Raw genomic sequence first — 19,484 nt, forward strand, 5'->3', positions numbered from 1 at the left:
GGACTTTACTTTTAACTTTAAACGGTTTTTAGAGTTTGCTGAAGGCATTAACTATTTACCAACCATCTCGTTTAGTGTCAGATCTTATAAAGCCGCTCACTAGGAGATGATGGGGTACCTTCACCTCATAGTGATTCATTCCAAAGACCGCCACCCAGAGGCCATGATTGGAATCACATAATTTATGAATAAAAGGGTTAAATATTATCTAGCTGAATGCCATCCTGAACAGTTCTCATAACTGTTAGATCGTTCTTACGAACTGTGGAAAGTACCCCCTCACCCACTTATTTATGTTATCATAAACCAGCATGTGTACACTCAGGAAGTACGTCTCAAATTTTCGAGAAATTCTCGAGTAAAGCCGGCCTCCTTGTCCTTATCACCTTCGGACAAGTGTATAACACTGATATGATGCAGGAGCTCTTCACAGACACAGCACTTTTTAACTACATACAGCACACATGAATTCATTCAATTATTTTGGTTTATCGTCACATGAGGAAACCAGTCAGAACCAGCCAGCATGATTCAGAAGATAGTAGAAAACCTGGAAAAAGTTGTTTGCATGCTTTCTCACAAAATCATACACCTAAACAAGTGGGTGTGTGGGTGAGCTGCAGGTTCAAACAAGCTATTTACTAATTTGACTAATGACTCAGATCTTAAATAAAGAGCCCGTCTTGTGCCGTGTCAACCTTTCCGTCAATGTTTTATTGTAGTGCTTATAGATACGCCTGATTTTGTCTCAGCTGTGAATATGCAATAGAAATAGAAATTAGGAAAGACACGAGAGGCAAAACACTCTATATGTGATGTTTGCTTCATTTTTGTTGCAAAAAAAAACCATCTCAAGCTCTAGAGTTTTTAAGATGTACACTTCCTGTAGATGAAAACTACCAAAGGAGGCAGCAGATGTAAATAAAATGACAACAAATCAGCACCCACTGAACTATTAAAAAATCTAGTTTTTTAATAGAGATTATTACGACTATTCAATGATAGGTTTTATTTGATTAAAGAAACAAAATCCTTCACCAGAGGGCAGATTATATGTATACCACTGGATGTAGCAGTTTCTGATTAACACACACACACACACACACACACACACACACACACACACACACACACACACACACACACACACACACACGTTTTCAGGGTTGTTGCAGTCAACTGGAAGCCTCTACATTTGTCCTGTCCTTAGAGGACCAGTTTACCTTGTGTTGAATCTTTCATGGATGTTGCATGTTTTGTTTCTACCCCTGACCTTCACCCATGGTCTTCGTATTGATTTGTGACGACACAAGAGGAATTTCCCAACAGCAAAACGTCATTCATTTATAGAGAAAACAGGTCTCTTCAGTGTTTATGTAAGAGTTGTCCAAGCCCTGGACGCCATCGTCCCCTCTGGTTTGATCCCTCCGTTACTTTTGTTTCAGGCGGCAATTAGCGAACGCGAGTCAGTAGTGTGTGATGCTGGCAGTCACGTCCCAAGGTCCTCCGTTTGTGGCCGTGAAGCTTGTCTGAAAAGGAAAAAGTGGGGAGGATGCGGTCAAATGATCAAAGAGCTTGGAGATTTGTGCTTGCTTGCTTGCTTGCTTCCTGCTTTCTCTGTTGATGTGTTGGATAATGTGGGTCTGTGAATGACTGTCACTGGGACATGGTCCATTTCAGAGTGAGGAACTGCAAGCTAGCATGCCTCATTAGGCAGAAGCCCATTCTCACACCATTACAGCTCAAAAGCATCATGTGATGGTGAACAGTCTCCAGTTATGTTTGTAAGAGGTTGGTTTTTCTTCAGAAGTCTGCTTTACTTTGAATCAGCTCTCACAGCCTCACTCCCAGTGCTGCCCCTTGTCTCTGGTCCTCGTGGACAACATCCCAGTGCATATTCATGGTGGGGGTGATGTCTGATTTGGAAAGCTCAGGATATCACCGAGAGGAGCCAGTGGTTAGAAGGCCTCCTGGACACCTCCCTGGTGAGGTGTTCCAGGCACATCAAATCAGGAGGAGACCTAAAGGAAAACTGAGGACTATGACTTTCAGCTGGCCTAATGTCTTAGGATTTGCCTGGAGGAGCTGGCCCAAGTGGCTGGGGAGAGGGAAGTCTGGGCCTCTCTGCTTAGGCTTCTGCCCTCGCGACCCGACCTGAGATAAGTGAAGGAAAATGGATGCACGGAGGATTTTCAGGATGCACCTCCAAATGTGGGCTTGCGGTGCTTTTCTTAAAGACCAGGTTTTAACACATTTGCAGTGGTCTCTTGTAACAATTAATTCCTTGTGAGTGCGTTTATCTTTCTGGCGCTCCTGTTTCAGGTAGTAGAAGTTAGACAGAGGTGATAACCTGGTAATCGCCTCTGATTGGCTAACAGCAACATGACTACCACTGACTCTGCCCTGCAGCATTGATGTTTTTTTCTTTACATAACACAAGCCTGAGGGAGTCTGCAGAGTTGTGGAGTTGCTAATGCTAACTGTTGGTTGCTACTAGCCGCGATGTTCTCTGTTCTCTCCTGGACGCTAAATCCGGGGCTGGCTGGGCTCAGCCTTAGAGGAAAGGGCTCTGGGACAACCTTGTCTTAATAGGAATTTGGATATGATGGATGGAATAACTGTGAAAACCAATGATTTTACTATGAAATTTGTTGCTTAACCACATCAGTACTTGACAAAAAATCTGTTTCAAATAACTATAATTTTTGTTTTATTCTCTATAGGACTTCTAGATCAGAGTACACTGGAGGTGAACAGCATGTTTATAAAAAAAACTCTTTGCATCAACTTGTTCTTTATCTGTTATCAGCCTCTCTATTCCACACCTGGATGTACTTCCAGATGATATCACAGCTCCTCAGATAGAAAACAATCCATGTTGATGTGTGATTTCTAATTTTTTTACATTGATTTCACAGTCAGGAGTTAAGTGAAATGTTCCTGAAGCAGAACCTCGATGCCATCGTGTTCCAGCTAAATGAGACGTGATGGAAAACAAAGAAAGCTCCCTGGGAAAGGCGGTGGGATGGGAAGCGGCTGAGCTGAAGAACTCGATATACAAACACACAACACCTGCTCTGGAAGGACGCTTCATTTATCTGGCTCAGAAGGGTTTGTATTTTATGTCTGCAGACGTTCTGGTTCTGCCTTGGATTACAAAAACACATTTCCCATCTTTCCCATCAGCATTTTAGCCAAAGTTATTAATACATCCTAATCAAAAAGGGGACTACACCCTTTCCATGCAGATTTCCTTTTTGCACGTGATGCAGCAGCTGCATTTAAATGAGATCAAACTACCCACCTTGAGATGCTATTGTTTAATGAGCTTCAGGGCTCTTTTTTGTATAGGTTACTGAAAATAAATCAACTCATTATTTTTTGAAAGATTCCAGTTTACTTCATCAGGCTGCAGAAGTCTAACGATTGCTGCCCTCTAGTGAAGCATGTGTAGCATTAACATTAGAAATGGAATCTGACAGTTCTTCCCACACAGCCCAGTTTGGGCAAAATAAATAAAACAGACTGAGTTTATCTTTGTTTCTGAAAACATCATCTGAATATAAACCACTGAATTAAAAAAAATACTCCAAACAAGCCTGTTGTACATCTCTGTGAGGATCTTTTGCTGTTTGTGACCGCCTCAGTAAACTTTGTTTACATTGTTTGTTTGAGATTGTGTACAACAGGATCTGTATGAGCTTGTCTCAGTTCAAACCGTGTGTGTGAGTGTGTGGGAGGAGAGTCTAATCAGGGAGTGGGCTTCACACAGATGAGGGATTACATTTCACTGTGGGAAAGATGAGAAGAACACAAGCAGCTGAAAACTCCCAGAACTCAAGGTGCTTTAATAAAAAATGCATGTATGTGGAAAACATTTAAAAAGACAGAAATTACAACTTTAAAACAAAGTGAGCTTCCTCCTGCACACATCACTAACTTTTGATTGTTCTGCAAAATATGCCTTAGAAGAATAGGGTTGCAGACAGAAATCAGAAGGACTCATAGCTGATCGACATTCGGCCGTGGTCTTTCTGTCAGTCTTAATCAGAGTCAATGTTTGTCAAGGTTGGCGTGACATTGCACAACTTAAACAATCAGCAATAACAAAAACACAGCTCTATCACACAATATAAGAGGATTTTTCTATTCTATCACGAGTGCAAATGTAAACCTATCTTGTGTCAACTTGGTGCATCATGAACTTATCCCAAAAACCCAGGTTCCTGGAGAGTGTGCTCTGCTGTTATTGGATTAAAGTCTCAAAAGTTTTATAAGAAGCTCTAATATTTTATTCAAATATTATTGCATGCATATTATCAGTTCTCAGAAAAAGACTGCAACTTCTGATAAAAAAGGTAAATTCAGACATTTTAGGATTTCTGATTTCTAAATATATATATATATATATATAAATTATTCATTAATAGTTAGTGATGTTCCTATTGTATAATCATGTCTAGTTAAGTCATGTATTATTTCCAGACTTGATAACTGGAATTCTCTGTTATCAGGAATTCCAAAGAAATACTCTCAGAGGCCTCCAGCTCATCAGGAACACGACTGCCAGAGTTCTGATGAGAGTCATGAGAGCTCAGATTCTTCCAGAATTAGCATCTTTTCATTCCAGAACCAAATTAAAATCTTACGTCAAAATTATAAAGCTCTTAAAAACCAGGATCCATTTTTTTTTACTAATGATCTTTTTGGTCCAGATGTTCCCAATGAAGCACTTGGTTTATAAAAGTAGAGCGTGAGGCGAAGCTGTCAGTTCTTGGGTGGAACCAGCTTCTAGTTTCTGTCTGTGAGGCAGACACCCTGTCTACTTTAAGACTACTAAAGCTGGGGGTAGCTATCTTATCCTGCCTCATCCCTTTAGTTATGCTATTCTGACCACATCTCTGCTCTCTTTACTCTCCATGCTGCCATTAACTCCACAGACATGACAACTGACCCGACCTTCTGTTTGTCTTTCTGACCTCAGTTGACCAACCAACACAGGAAAAACTCTCATTTTGAGCCCAGTTCTGGTTCTGCTGGAAGTTTGTTCCTGTTAAAAACTACTTTTATTCTCCACTGTCACTCAGTGATTCCATCTTGTGCGTTTTTTTTCTAATGAATGTAAAACTTTAATATTTTCTGTTTTTGAATCTACTATAGCTTTATTGCAATTCAAAAACAATTACTTTGTGGGCTTGAATCTGGAACTGACAGCACTTTGAGGTGACTTTTGTTGTGAACTGTCCATCCATCCATTTTCCTCTGCTTATCCAGAGTCAGGGTGCAGGGGCAGCAGCCTCAATCTTTATATTAAAGCTTTGAGTTCACAATAGTTCAAATAGACGCAAAATTTTGAAAAAAGGGTAATGGCTATAAGAAAAAAAGCTCCTCTACTTGAAAAGAGAAGAAGAAATTTAGTTCAGAAAATGTTTGCGATACCGCAGCTATGAGAATACCAAACACAGCTGTCAGCACAGTGGTGGAAGGATGGTGGTTTGGGATTTTTAAGCATCCACAGAACTGAGATGTGTTGATGAATCGATTCAGTCAATTTTGGTCTGTTCTGAAACTTTAGAAAAATTAAACAGTGCTGCAATGACCCAGACCAATCAGTCAAAGTTGAAGATAGAAACTGTACAAACATTAATCTCAATGTGCTGCAGCAGAAAGTCTGGGCTGAATTCACTTCACAATTTAGCAAAAAATGCTAAGCTGATGCAGAAGAGACTTCCTTTCAATGATCATTACTAAAGGTGAAACTACTAACTGGGTCATGAGTGGAGGTAGGTATTCATATACAACTTCTGCATTTTTATTTGGTAAAATAAATGACACTTAATATGGTGGTCAAAAATGGGATTTCTTCACAAACATTATTTAGTTTTATAAAACTTTTTTTTACCATTCAGCGCATAAGTTATATATTAATAAATATTTTGTTTCATTTTCAACTACTGATTACATGGGATCGAGTCTCAATGATACTTCAGTGATAAATGTTCTGCGTCTTGACTGAGATGTTGCAGGAATATGAAGTCATTATTAGGACGGTCAGGTAGAAAATCCACTCTTTTAATAATAATAATAATAAATTGTGACTGCATACTTTTATCATTTGATTTTACAGAAGGTAGTATCAGCTGGGACCGTTTTGCCTGCTCAGTCTTGGTGTTATTAATAAAAACACACTCTGTTACTCTCGGTTTGGACTTAATACTTTATCTTGCTACATCTTCAATGCAGGCAGAGGGTGACGAGCTCAATTTACAGCACAAACATAAACGTCTTTTATAGTTTGTGTTAACAGGACACAATATAGCCCAGCTGAATGTGTGTGTTATAAAAATGAAAACACCACATGGTATGGTCACTGCTCAGAGGAAACATAGAATATGCTTCACATGAGCTGAAGGGAAGCTAACCGGAACAGTCTTGTGAAGAGCACTGACGTGCATCAAGCCTTCAAACCACTTCCTTTTACTAAGTTAGTTGACAGGAAGTCACATGGTTGCTGCATCCTGCTGAGAGTGACTTCATACTCTGATTGGGCTACATGTGTTCAGAAAATGAACTATATAGACTCGCTGACATAAAGAGTCTCTTACACGTGTTCCTTGTTTTTATTCATGGAGATAAAAACCGTCAGAAGATGACAATTCAGTTATAAAATAGCTGCTGATTTACAGCTGCTTATGTCTGAGATTGTTATTTATTATATTGAATACAATTTGGTACCACTTTACACTAAGGCTCCCTTTTTAAATGAACAGTATTGTTATTTATAACACTTTATGAATCATTAATAGGTGTTTATTAAGCATTAACCAAGGGAGACAAAGAGTCTAAACTGACCAATTCTGGCCAAATTGTAAATTGATAAAATAAGTATATGAACAGATTTCAGTCACTATTTGAGAAGAATTCAGTCTGTTTTGCCTCTTTTAAGCCTTTAAAGGGAACATATGGCGTTGTTTCTTACGTTGTAATAGTTCTATCATAAATACCAAACATGTTTATGAAGTTCTTTTGCACTAAATCTTTCTCACATAAGCAATTTCAGCAGTTTTATTTTTGACATTATAGGTCCTTCCAAAACGAGTCATTTGAGGGCTGTTACTTTAAGAAAACAAGATGGAGCCGGCCACACCCACCCCATTCAGGCTGCTATAGGCTGAGAAACTCCGACATCCAGGAGGGGTTAGGAGTAGAGTCGCTGCTCCTCTAGCAGCAGCAGCTCTCTCTTACATGTGAAAGGTGATTCTGGTCTACTATCACCCTTTGTGATGTGACAAATGGGGACTTTTTGAAATTATGAGTTTTAGGCACATAATCCCTAAAACCAAACTATAACAGAAAACAGACAGACAGATTTTTTTTTATTTTTGCCTTTGGAGTGTTTATAGAGACATGGCAAAACCAAATTATGAAAAAGTCGAGTTTTGCACAATATGTCCCCTTTAATGAACATTTAATGACTTCTAAAAATTGAAAATTAATAATAACATACCTATTAACAATTTATTTTCCATTTATAAGAGGAACCTTATTGTAAAGTGGCACCAGTAAGTTGTAGTAGTAGAAGAAGAAAAAGTATGTGTCTTCGTTTTGTCACCCAACTTTAGCAGTCCTACGAAGTCTTTCCCAATCACTTGCACTCTAGTATTTGACATGAATCAAGCGTGCAGCTACAAGCAGCAACAGAAAAACGATAATTTTCCTGGTTGTGTTAAAAAAATCTGAATCTACCTGCTCACTAGTCAACGTGTTGCTACTTGTGCCTTTAAGGTGTGTGGTTGCATAATTTCTCTGGATTATTTTCAGTCCCTGTACCAAAAAAGAACAGTGCGCATTGGTGAATATGAATGTAATTTTATTCATGAGAGGTATATTATTACAAAAGGCGGTGCTAGATAAGACCTGAAACGGGTCGGGTCAGACTTTTACTGAGGTGAAGTTAATGTGACAGGGCTTTAATTGGGAGAGAGGTAAAAGGAGGCGTTGTGGAAGTGGACAAAACTGAAAAGATTTTTCTGTTAGTAAAATTTTAAACAGCATTTTTCCCTGTGTCATTAATTATTTAGCAGAAGTTAAGGAAAACAGCGGAAACAGACATGAAAACAAAGTCCACCTCATAATACAACAGCAGACTAGTCAGACCATCTTGAAATGATCATCTTCCGTATGATGTCATCAGTCTTTCACATGAGCGTGCTGTAATTTGGTCCACCCTTATGGCTTTGGTCCAGTTGTCAGCCATCTTAGGTCCACTACAGATTAAGATTAGGACTTTGGCTGGGCCGTTGCAGCAGCTTCCCTTTTTCAGATGTAGATTTGCTGCTGTGTTTGGGATCAATGATCAATCAATATACTGGCATGGTCCAAGCTTCAGCTGTCAGACAGATGGACTCACATTAGACTCTAGATTAATCAGATCTTCAGAGGAGTTCATGGTGCACTTAATGACAGCAGGGTGCCCAGGTCTGGAGGTCCAGATCATCAGACCTTCACCACCACACTGACAGTTGATTTTATGAGTCTTCATCTCTGATCTATGGCTGACATGATTTTAAGAATTCCACTTTGTTGTTGACCCTGCTTGGTCAGCCATCGGTCCATCAATCTGGTCAATTTTAAATTTTTTTTTTCCAAAGTCAGAACATTGAATTCAATTTAAAAATGCATTATTGAGAGATTTGATACTGAAGTTTGTTCTATGAGTCCTTGTGTCCAGTTCTAGCTAAAAGCAGGAAGGATCTTCTATAGTGGTCTGTGTTGCAGCAGACCTGATGAAACCTCTGGCTGTATGCTCTTCAACGATTCGCTCTCCCTCCCTGAAGGCTTATTTTTTCCTTTTCAAGCAGGTTATTTTCAGGTGAGGTCACAGATAATCTGGGATGTGTGGGAAGCACGTCACTGTCCTGACGTTCAATCTGAATCTTCAAAACATTCCTGCAGAGTACCTTCAGCTTCCTGTGGCCATCTCAGAGTATTTCTAGCGCCCTTTAACAAGAGGTTTGTATACAGACCAGAGAAGGACAGGATAATGATCAGATTTACTCAGATATGCTACAATTAACTGTCTACAACAACAAAAAATGTTTAAAACTCTTTCAAAAGATTTGAATTCTGTCTTTAACCAGGTATGACAGGGTAAGGTATGACGCTGCAACTTAAAGATGGACAATTATGAATAAAAATTCTAAAATATCACTGCAAAATACCAGGAAAGTATCAAGCTTGTTTGGCCACATATCCTAATACTGCTCTAATACAGGAATGTTCCCATCTCCTGCTAGCACAGCTTTGGATGTGTGTTTATCAGAGACTGCCTTCTAATCAGCCCGGCCCTCAGTCAGGAATAGATGTGTGAGAGAAGATGAGTTTTCATTAAGTGTTGGAAAAACAAAGCTTATAATGACAAATGTCACATATGTATTGTTTGTAACCAGGGAGTAGTTTAGGTCAAAGGTCAAAGTGCAGGAAGTTCTGGATATCTCCCATGGTTGTTACAGTCCTGACAGTCAAGGACAGGCCAGACGGATGTGAGCCGTCCCTCACGTCCCACTGAAATGTTATCTGTACTCTCAACGCTGACACTCCAGCAATGTGCCAGCAATTCCCCCAGCCTTGGTTGACACAACTCAAGCCGTACCCCAGCCAGTAATCTTTAACTCTTTTTAAAAATCAAAGTCACCAGTCCCGTTCTCACTGGAAATCATCTTTTACGAATCAAAGAGGTCTCGCAATGAGAATGAATGTTTGAACTTTTGTAAAAACGAATTAAAAATGCTGGATTATACTTAAAAATTCACCCAGTCAAAACAGCGGTGGATTTACCATGTGCTCTATATACCAAATGTTTAAATTCACATTTGTGTGACGTGCTCTGAAAGGTGCTATACAAGTGGACATTCAAATCAAAGCAACAAAGCACACAAACTACTACAGTAGAACTTAACCACACAGTTTGCTAATGGGTGAAAACACACAATAATTTCCTACAAACAGACTGACTGGGCTCAAAAAATCTTAAATGTTATTATTTTGAACCAGAGGACTTGGGTACTTTCACCAGGTGACTAGGTAAAATTAAATCCTCATGATGCAGATAAATAAATCTGAGTTATAGCTCTTTGAATAATACCAATGAATAGGACACAATAATGAAACTTTCATAAATAATCCTGTAAATCGGGATAGCAGCCGTTTAACTCATGGTTTCCCACCCCACTTGTTTTTATAGAACTGACAATAAAATGCGTAAACTAATTTGTACACCAAAAACATAAAATCAGAGGTGAATTTTTTTAAATTTATAAAATATAATTGATTGATTTAATAATTGGACCCCACCCATTCACCCTTCTTCCTTCAGGCAGAAGATTGAGCCCCTTGGACACCTGAGCTGAATGTTATAAATAATTCCATCTGCATATTTCTTTGAATGAAATGAATGAATAAATATTAATTTGTAACATTTATTCTTGTAAGGCCCCTCTTTTGCTTGAACTACTGTCATTTGTTAACTGAATATACAAAACAATTTTTTTAACAAACCTGTTATAGTTTGTATACTATTCTCAGAGAAGAAAGACATGTTTGAGTCCTCTCAGAAGCATCCTAACCGGACAGTTCCTCTGGCTTTTGTGGATAATCTTGCTTTTAAGGTTTAGAAACTCGACCTCACCTCATCCCTCTGTCCTGCTGGCCCTGCTCAACCCTAACTGGGTTAATTGTAGGTTTTGGACAGACTTTTGACCTCTTAATTGGTTCGGTTCCCCACATGGGACATTCTTACCGAGCAGCCCCTCCTTGGAAGTCCCTCAGTGCGCATGCTCGGGGCTCCGGGCTGTCAGGACTAGGCTGACAGTATGGCGGCGGAGTACAGCTGGAAAGATGCTACCGTCGCCCGTCATGTTTTTGTCCCCGGCAGCACGTAAATGGACTATTGACGGCAAAAAGACAAGAGGATTTACCGAGAAGGGCTTGTCGCCTTGAGCTCCCAAGATGGCCAGACTCGCCAACTACTTTGTTGTGGTCGGATACGACCTCGACAACCGAGGTGGGTGCTTGAATTAGCCTGTCCTGCTGTGGGTTATCGGGGGGCGGGAGGGAGGCGGGGACCGGTCGGGGCGTCGTTCACAGCTGACCAACTTTACGCGCTGTCAGCCGGCTAGAGCGTCAAATTTAGGCCGCGGACGCGGAGGCCTCATGGGATTAGTGCACGTTACTGTAGCTGTTGCCAGGTGCTGTCACGCATTGCTAACTCGCGAAGACGCTGAACGCTCAGCTCCGTTACACCGGCTAACATGGAAGCACACCCAGGCTTCAGTAGAAACACAGGCAGGCTTTGCTGACAGCAAACTTGAACGTTTGCTAGGAGCTAACAGCCCAGCTAGCTCTGAGGGGGGCTGGCAGCGAACTTAAGTCGGATTTATCCACCCATTTTCTCCGTTAAAACGAAACGACCCTCTACTGTCCCATTGTACCTGGACTACAGTTGCTGCCATTTTTAAGTAGTAAGTTTTAGCTTAGAGTGTTAGGATGAGTTGTTGCTACAGTGGGGCTCCAGAGCAGTTGGGGACAGTCGCCTGAAGTCTATGACAAACCTGGAGTGTCTGTTTTATTTGTGTGGATTAACCCTAATGTCTCTTCCCCTCCCTGGCTGAGTCCCCCTACCTTGCACCGGAGTTCGGTTCCCGTTGGTTGCATGGGACGGGGGCTTGGACCGTTATCTGAGCCCCTCCCTGCCGCCCGAGCCTTGGCCTAGATCTGGTCAGTATAATAGCGCGTTTAATCATGAAAAATTCAAGTCGCCCATCCCTTGGCAACGTGCAACTCGCAGCACAGGTAGAGACTTTTATTTGGAGCGGTTTATGACTTATTCATGAGTGGCAAATCGTAACATGACAAGTCCCCTGTGGCTAAAAACAGAGGGAGCTGGCTCGTACCCATATGATGCACATCACTTTTCCGACTGTGTCAAGGCACTTATTGCATCTTGCAGACGGGGCTGAACACCGGATGCTCTAAGGTGGACACTGCAAACGCTGCAGAAACTTTCCTTCCTGTTCAACAGTGCTTGAAAGCAACGCAAAGCACCACAAGCCTGTAAAAGGCATCTGGGAAACAGACATTAAAGCCACTGTGGCTTTAATGGATCAAAGCACTCATAGCCTGTAAAAACAAGCACTTATGGTTAATGATGATTGTTGGCACTGCCTGATTGCTGCTGCCTTGCTGTTTAGAGGAATTTTATTCAAAATTAAATTTCTAAATTGGGGCATTTTGTTGTGGTAAACATACCAAATTATTTGAAGCACTGACCTCATCATCTCTAAAGACCAAATAAATGCACATTCTGCTTTGAAAGCTTGCAAATGTTCTGCCTTGCTTTGCTTAATTTATTTTCTTTATTTCTAATCACGTTTGAATCCTAGATGAGAGATGCTGACTAGTTAGTTACCATGTCTTCCAAAAAGGATGCTGCGAGGGAAGCAAATCTAGATATAGTTTAAATGTTCTGTGCTAAATCATTAACCTCTGTTTTCTACTTTTACAAGGAAATTGACCTAGTTTGAAATATGTAAAATGAAAGAAAGAAAAGGAAAGGTCAAATAAGTTGTTCAGTTTTAATGAGCTTGAATGTTAATAGTTAGCACAACCAGTTTTGTTCTTTCAAACCCACTGCACTATGTTTTTGGCCATGCTTCTTGGTATTTCTTTAAGTAGTCCTCCAGGCTTCTTGGAGGATAGTTCAAATGCTTTCCATGGATGCAGACCTACTGTGTTTATTTTCTGACTAGATCAGGGATGGGGAATCCTGGTCCCTCGAGGGCTGCTAACCTGCATGTTTTAGTTGTTTCCTTGTTTCAACACACCTGCCTTTAATCAGCGGCTGATTAACAGGCTTCTGCAGAGCTTGAAGAGTTGCTGAACAAGTGAATCAACTGTGTTGAAGCAGGGAAACAACAAAAAGCATGCTGGATTGTGGCTCTTTAGGACCAGAGTTGCATACCCCTGGGTTAGACAGGCAGCTGGATGGTGCTATCCTTGGTTTTGGACCGAGCTGTGTTATTGACTGAGGTGTTTAGACAAATGCAGGAGAACCATTTCCAATTTTTTTCTCATTTTTTTATCTTCACAGAATAAAGATAAACTATGTTAGATTGTTGTTAAGAGGCATGAGAAAATAAAGCTAGCTTGTTTTGCACATTTGCCTATTTAGCTTTAAAGGAAAAAAAATATTAAAAAAGATGATTAACGTTTTTTTAGCTACAGAATAATTTCTGTATATTTAGTAGATTATGTGAGGATGCAAAATAAGTTTGTTTTGAAAAAGGCTTAGCAGGTGTGTGTGTGCTAGCCCTGAAATGATTAAAGCAGCCAGAAATGAACTGGCCTTGATCCCAATAATACAAAGAATTCAGCTGTACATTAGTGTTGCTGCTGCTTGTGTCTAAATATTTCATGCATCCTCTTACTGTTTGTGTGTGTGCATGTGTGTGTCTGTGTGTGAGTTTCTCCAACTTGCTGCCAGTTGGTAAAATGTTTTAGAAGCGTAGGCGCTGACAGGGTTTCTTAGCTGACATCAGTGCTGCTCATCTATTGTTCTGAAGCACATTTACCAACAGGAACTCAGTGGGTGTTTACAAAGGTTCCAGTTGCCATCAATAAAAAATCTGTTTCTGGATAGTTGTCATTACTTTGGCTTGCTAACCCAGATACACAACCTCAGATCTCCCATTTATTTTGTGTTTGTGTCTTCAAAGTGCCAGGCGGGTAACGTCATTCATAACTTGGGTGTAATCTCACTCTACTAGTGGATCTTAGACCCAACATGGCTGCCTGTGGTTTGAGAAGAGTCCATAGTTGTCAGGGCGTGGTCTTCCTAGCCAGGGTCTCTTAAAGTCCACAGTGTAACTGTGTTTTGACAGCAGTTGCTTTACAATGTTGGGAATGGAGCAGCCACTTGGAATTACAGTCTGGGGCTTCAACAGGAAGCTGGGGAGAGGACTCGAGGGACACTTATGTTTAGAGTGAAAATCCAGATTGTTCCCTTGTGTGTTTTAGAAAACTAGGAAAGGGGTGTGTTTGGTTTGCATGCTTCTGTTTGAGGTGGGACACACACAAACCACACCCCCATCTGTGTGCTGCTTATAAGGGGCTGGATATAGAAGCTGTGGCTCTGAGGAGAATGCAGGATGGTTGTTTTTGGTGACGCTCACCCCTGCTTTCCACCGGAGCCGTCAGCAGCACGTTACTGCAGCAGCACGTCATAGCTGCTGATAGGATCCGCTGAGGTCAACAGAACCTTTTCCACTGGAGCCGTCAGCAGCGCGAGTCGGCCGCGTCTCAGGAGCAGCATGTCGCGGCCTTTACGCGCCGGTTCTATTTTCTACGCGCGACGCCTCTGAAACGGGTCAAGTTCGACATTTTTGGGGAAGGAAAGACAGGAAATCGGACGCGGAAATGGAGAGAAGCTCCCGAGATTTTCAGAATAAAGAAACGTACTGCCTTCCGGTTGCTTTACTTTAAAAAAAAGTTGCTAACTGTGCGGCCCCGTGAGAAGTTATCACCTAGCTAGCGGTCTCCTTTGTTTTTCAGGTCCGTATTGGCGATTATAAAATGGACAGAACATAAAACACAAACCTTTTGGAGCCATGTTGTAGTTTTCTCCTGCTTGTTGTTGTGTTTACTGACGAAGTCACTCGTGTGACTTCGTGCTCGGTCGGTGACAGCTGCTCCCCTGCTGCTTCGCGTCTCGTGGGAAGGGCCAAGCAGCAGTTTACACGAGCAAGACGTGCTGCTGCAGTAACGTGCTGCTGACGGCTCCGGTGGAAACCCGGGGTCAGGCAGCGGGCCTCTTCTTTACACGCACGCACAGACAGACAGACAGACAGATGAGTAATTAGAGGCCAGATCGAAAACAAACAGGTGAATTGATATTGTTGTAAAGCCCTAAGAAATCCATATTCAGTGGCTTGTTACTAGGTTCAACAGTAATTTATCAACAGTTCAATAGAAAAATATATAACAATATTCATATTGACAATTTTCATCAAAATTTCTGGAAACAGGTTTCAGTTCAACATGCAATGCTTTGTTAAAGTTGTTTACTATTAAATTAACTCAAATATTTTAAAGGCCTCATTAAAATGTTTTATACAAATTAATAGTCAGTCCACAAACTTAATATTTACTGTGTTTTGTGTAGATTCTTCGTAGAATATAGACTAAAGCTCTATTTTTAGTCTATCATTTAGTCCTATAGCACTTGGCGATGATGATGATGATTATGTTCAGGATGCTGCATTATCACTTCTTGATTTGTTTACTGCTTTAGTTATTTTGCTTTAGTTATTTTTTTACCAGCAGGTTCAGCTGGATAACTTTATCATGAAATAGCTCTAGTTGATAATGTGGCATACTAATTAGTTACTTTTGGACATTACATTTACTGACATGTATGCAACACCTTTTCCAGTTTTAGGACCCACTAATGTCATTGTAAACATGCAGTTAACAGAACGTTGGCATCCATTGATGCTGACATTCTGTTTCTTGCCGTTTCATTCAGACTTTATTATTGGACTGAAGAGGAAATGTCCAATGTGAGAAAGTATTGATTAATTAATTTTGGGCTTAAATGGCAGAATCACAACAGATTATGTGACTGCAGGCATAGCGGCATGAATATACATGAAGCTCAGAGGGGAAATAGAAACGTCCGCAGTCTGAAGGAGAGATGGGGTGAATGGGGGACAGAGGAGTGTGTCTGCTGCCAGCAGGGCCTGCCTGTGGGCAGCCACTTCCTCCCTTGGTTCAGAACAGAGCTGCTGCCTTTTAGGCCCTCCAAAAATATCCCTCACAATCAACCTTTCATAGGCCGACACAACGATGCTGGGTCTCAGCCGTGGTTGTGGCGCTTGGATGTGACTTGTATTTGTGTGGGTTTTTGGCCTGAGCTGTTCTCTCGTCTGCCACTCAGATGGCCTGTCTGCTTGGGCGCTGCTGCTGGTGACACACACACACACACACACACACACACACACACACACACACACACACACACACACACACACACACACACACACACACACACACACACACACACACACACACACACACACACACTGCGTGTATTTGCTGAAGTACCCTGGCAACCTTTTATCCACTTGCAGTATACTGACCAGTAAGTGAAGTCTGTTTGTCTTGCTAGCTTGAAGGATAGCATAGATATTATGTGTCAGTTAAAACTGGAGTTATTCGGCTCTTAATAGATAATTGATAGTAATGCACCAATATTAAATTTTAGGGCCGATATCGATATCCGATATTAATATCACTGCAATGGCCGATAACCGATATTTGCAGATACCGATATACTGACATGAATGCTTCTAAAATCAGCAATTTTGTATAACATGAACATTATTAAAGCTGAATTTACATTATTATGTACACACACCACACACCTTTACGTTTCTGAGAAGATTACAATCACTGTTCACATGATTAAACAATTACACATCCCTCTCACCCTCTGAAACAGGTAAACAAATATAGACGAGATGGAAAAAATATTGGTTGTTAACATCGTCCCGGTTTTATTTAACAGACCGATACTGATATGTTAAAAAATGATTCACATCAGCCATACCGATATTGATGCCGATATATTGTCCATCCCTAACCATTGATAAACCTGTAGATATAAACAAGAATTTAGGTTATACTGACATCCGTCACTGGACTGATGCTAACACTTCGCGTCCTACAGTATGTGGGGTGTATAAACAGTGTTACAACCATCTGCTGTGCTGAGTTGTTAACGAGGGAGACAATGGCCCCAGGGCCTCAGCTCTGCCCTCATTCCCTCATTCATACTGCTCCAATGTAGAGGAGAGGTGACTGTGGGCTGTGTCATTTAGATTAAAACGTTTATTGAATTCTGTCAACTTTAGAGCGGCTGCTTTACAATATCTTGATTTCTATTGAACTATTATTACTAATTGTAAATGTGAATTGAAAACATTATCAGGACTTTATACTGGATTTAACTTCAGTCTTGGGTTGTTTGTTTCAAGAGGAGCTTGTGAAAAGAGAAACACTTGAACTTTGTTGATTACTAGCTATTTTTAAATGTTTATTTAATATTTTAATATGCATGTGGGCTGTGTTAAAACAGCTGTTCTTCACCAACACCTCAAATATCCCTCACAATCGACCCGAAGCAGAAAACCAATAACTATGTGGAGTTACTGCATGTTAGCAGAAGTGTCTGATTCATTAATGCCATTGAGTAAACGTTCATGTGGATGTGGGGCTGTTATGGCGCTTTGATGGGAACCCTGGAATCTAGGGAATTTAGCCCCCTCCCCAGGACAAAGGCTGAGTCAGTGGCACTCACGCTCAGCTCCAAACGCTGAAATCCCTGAGGGGTGATTTCTGTGTTTTGGGAATGGTTCTGGTTTACAGAAAAAGGGGTTTGTTCAGATTAGTCTAGCTGGCTGCCAGAGACATGTAATATGGCTGCTACGTTGTTCACTGTTTAATTAGATGATAATGTTGTTGGATAAGTGTTTAAACCTGCAGAGAACAAAAGCTTTTTGCTGGACTTTGATCATATCAACAAGGCGAAATTGGATGTTTTCTGTGAAAGGTTGGGAAATCAGTCTTGTCACATTTTTTTTTAGTCTGAGAACTGTTTTACTTTGTGGATGATTATTACATCAGAATCTCAGAAGAATTGCTGTGAGTAATATTTTTCATCCTTATTGAGGAGGGGAAAATTCTACCAGCCAGAAACTAAGATACTTTGCCAGCATTAATCCCAGTCTGGGATTGGTATGATTTGCAGATTAAAGCATATTTAACGAATCCTGCTGTTGCCCCTTCTCCCAGGAATAGGTCTGATGATTTTAATGGTTATTCAGATTATAGGTCAGTCACTTTTGTTGGGTTGTGCATCTATGGTTGGACTGTGATGAAGCAGAACATACACCAGAAGACTAAATGGTTTACCCATTGATTGATATTACAGTTAAAGGGATTCTGGAATAAAAAATCACATTCACCTTGTTGTTGAATGTAGGCAGCTTGTGGAGTCTAATGTACCATACTTACAAGTCTGTTATATATCCGACCTGCTTTCCTTGCTTCCCTATGTAAGTATTGTAATGCCCACAGAGAAACGGGTTATTCTGGTTTAACACGTCATAAGCTTAGATGCACCACCTTAAATCTGTATGATTCAACCCACTTCATCATCAAAAATGTATAAATGTTGGTCACGTTAATGCTAACTGCAGAACAATGCTAGCTTTAGCTACTGCTAACATCCTTGCTGGATGAGAGGACAAAAACAAAATGTCAGAGTGCACGTGTAATGTTTCAGGATGCACTGTCTGGGAATATCTGGACTTTCAGCTAGGGCTGCTCAATTAATCGAATTTTAATCACAGTTACGATTTGAGTTTTGAATTAATTTAAAAACAAAACAAGCCAATTATTTGCTCCTCCCTCTTGTGCTTCTCCGAGTTGCAAATCAGATGCACCTCCCACAGTGTCGCCAACTTAGCAACTATTTCTAACCACTTCTCAGACCCCCATCTTGACTTTTCCCCCCCCCTAAAAGTACCAAATGAACAACCTAGAAAAATTTCTAGTTAGCTTAGCTACTTTCTGGGTAACTGTTGTTGATATTTCCTGCAGGTTAGCAAAACACTAGGCGTCAGTGGTGAATTAAATGGGTCACAGATCCGGAGTGAGTCACACACACACTGTACCCACAGACTCCTGAGCCACTAAAAAATGGCAAAATGGGCACACGCTGTACTGCACACGCAGCCCCTTGCAGCAAGACCAGGAGTGTGTGTGTTTGTTTGTGTGTGTTGCAGCGCACCTCCAATTGCTGTCAAAGCAGGGAGAGAGGTGGCACAAAATGCCTTGGGCAATTTTACATTAACTGATGGGACATGTAAATAAAAAGTTTTGAAATAAGTTCCTCACACTGATAAATAATAATTAAATCTCTACACTCTCCTACAGCACCAGGACTAAATAGCATTTTGTGAACTTCACTAAAATATAGACGTTTATATGTTTCTATTTGTTTTATATTATAAATGCACTGTATAACTCCTGTTGTCAGTAGGGATGTGTATTGTTGAAATTCTGGCGATACGATACATATCACGATACAGGGGAGACGATACGACATATCACGATATATTGCAATACATTCAGTCAGACGTTACAAGCAATGTTTTTTTACTGAATTTATTGTAAGAATGTTCAATAAACAGTCCAAACTGATACGTAACATGTTTAACATGAGGTATCTGAACCATGATGGAGGGATTTACATTTCAATGGTGGAAACAAAACCCGTTGCACACTGCTGCCAACTAGCGGGTGGCGATGGAATTGCACAAAACGAAAAGAAAATACACAAATGTTTGCATGTAAATTCTTTCAGA

At 40.6% G+C, this 19,484-nt stretch overlaps 1 protein-coding gene across 10 annotated transcripts in view; it reads left to right on the plus strand.

Moving 5' to 3' along the window:
• Positions 1–10,821: 10,821 nt before the first annotated feature.
• The window catches only part of sbf1 (SET binding factor 1), a 94,459-nt gene continuing 85,796 nt past the window's right edge, over positions 10,822–19,484 (plus strand). For 6 of the 10 annotated variants that reach the window (XM_015955938.3, XM_070549173.1, XM_070549166.1 and 3 more), the window contains exon 1: positions 10,822–11,062. In XM_015955938.3, coding sequence (XP_015811424.3) covers positions 11,008–11,062 — 55 coding nt within the window. In that variant the 5' untranslated portion in view covers positions 10,822–11,007. The remainder of the gene's footprint in view (positions 11,063–19,484) is intronic. The other 4 variants (XM_070549177.1, XM_070549179.1, XM_070549185.1 and 1 more) reach the window with 1 other exon arrangement.

The sequence above is a fragment of the Nothobranchius furzeri genome, chromosome 1 (genome assembly GCF_043380555.1).
Source record: "Nothobranchius furzeri strain GRZ-AD chromosome 1, NfurGRZ-RIMD1, whole genome shotgun sequence".
Taxonomy (NCBI): domain Eukaryota; kingdom Metazoa; phylum Chordata; class Actinopteri; order Cyprinodontiformes; family Nothobranchiidae; genus Nothobranchius; species Nothobranchius furzeri.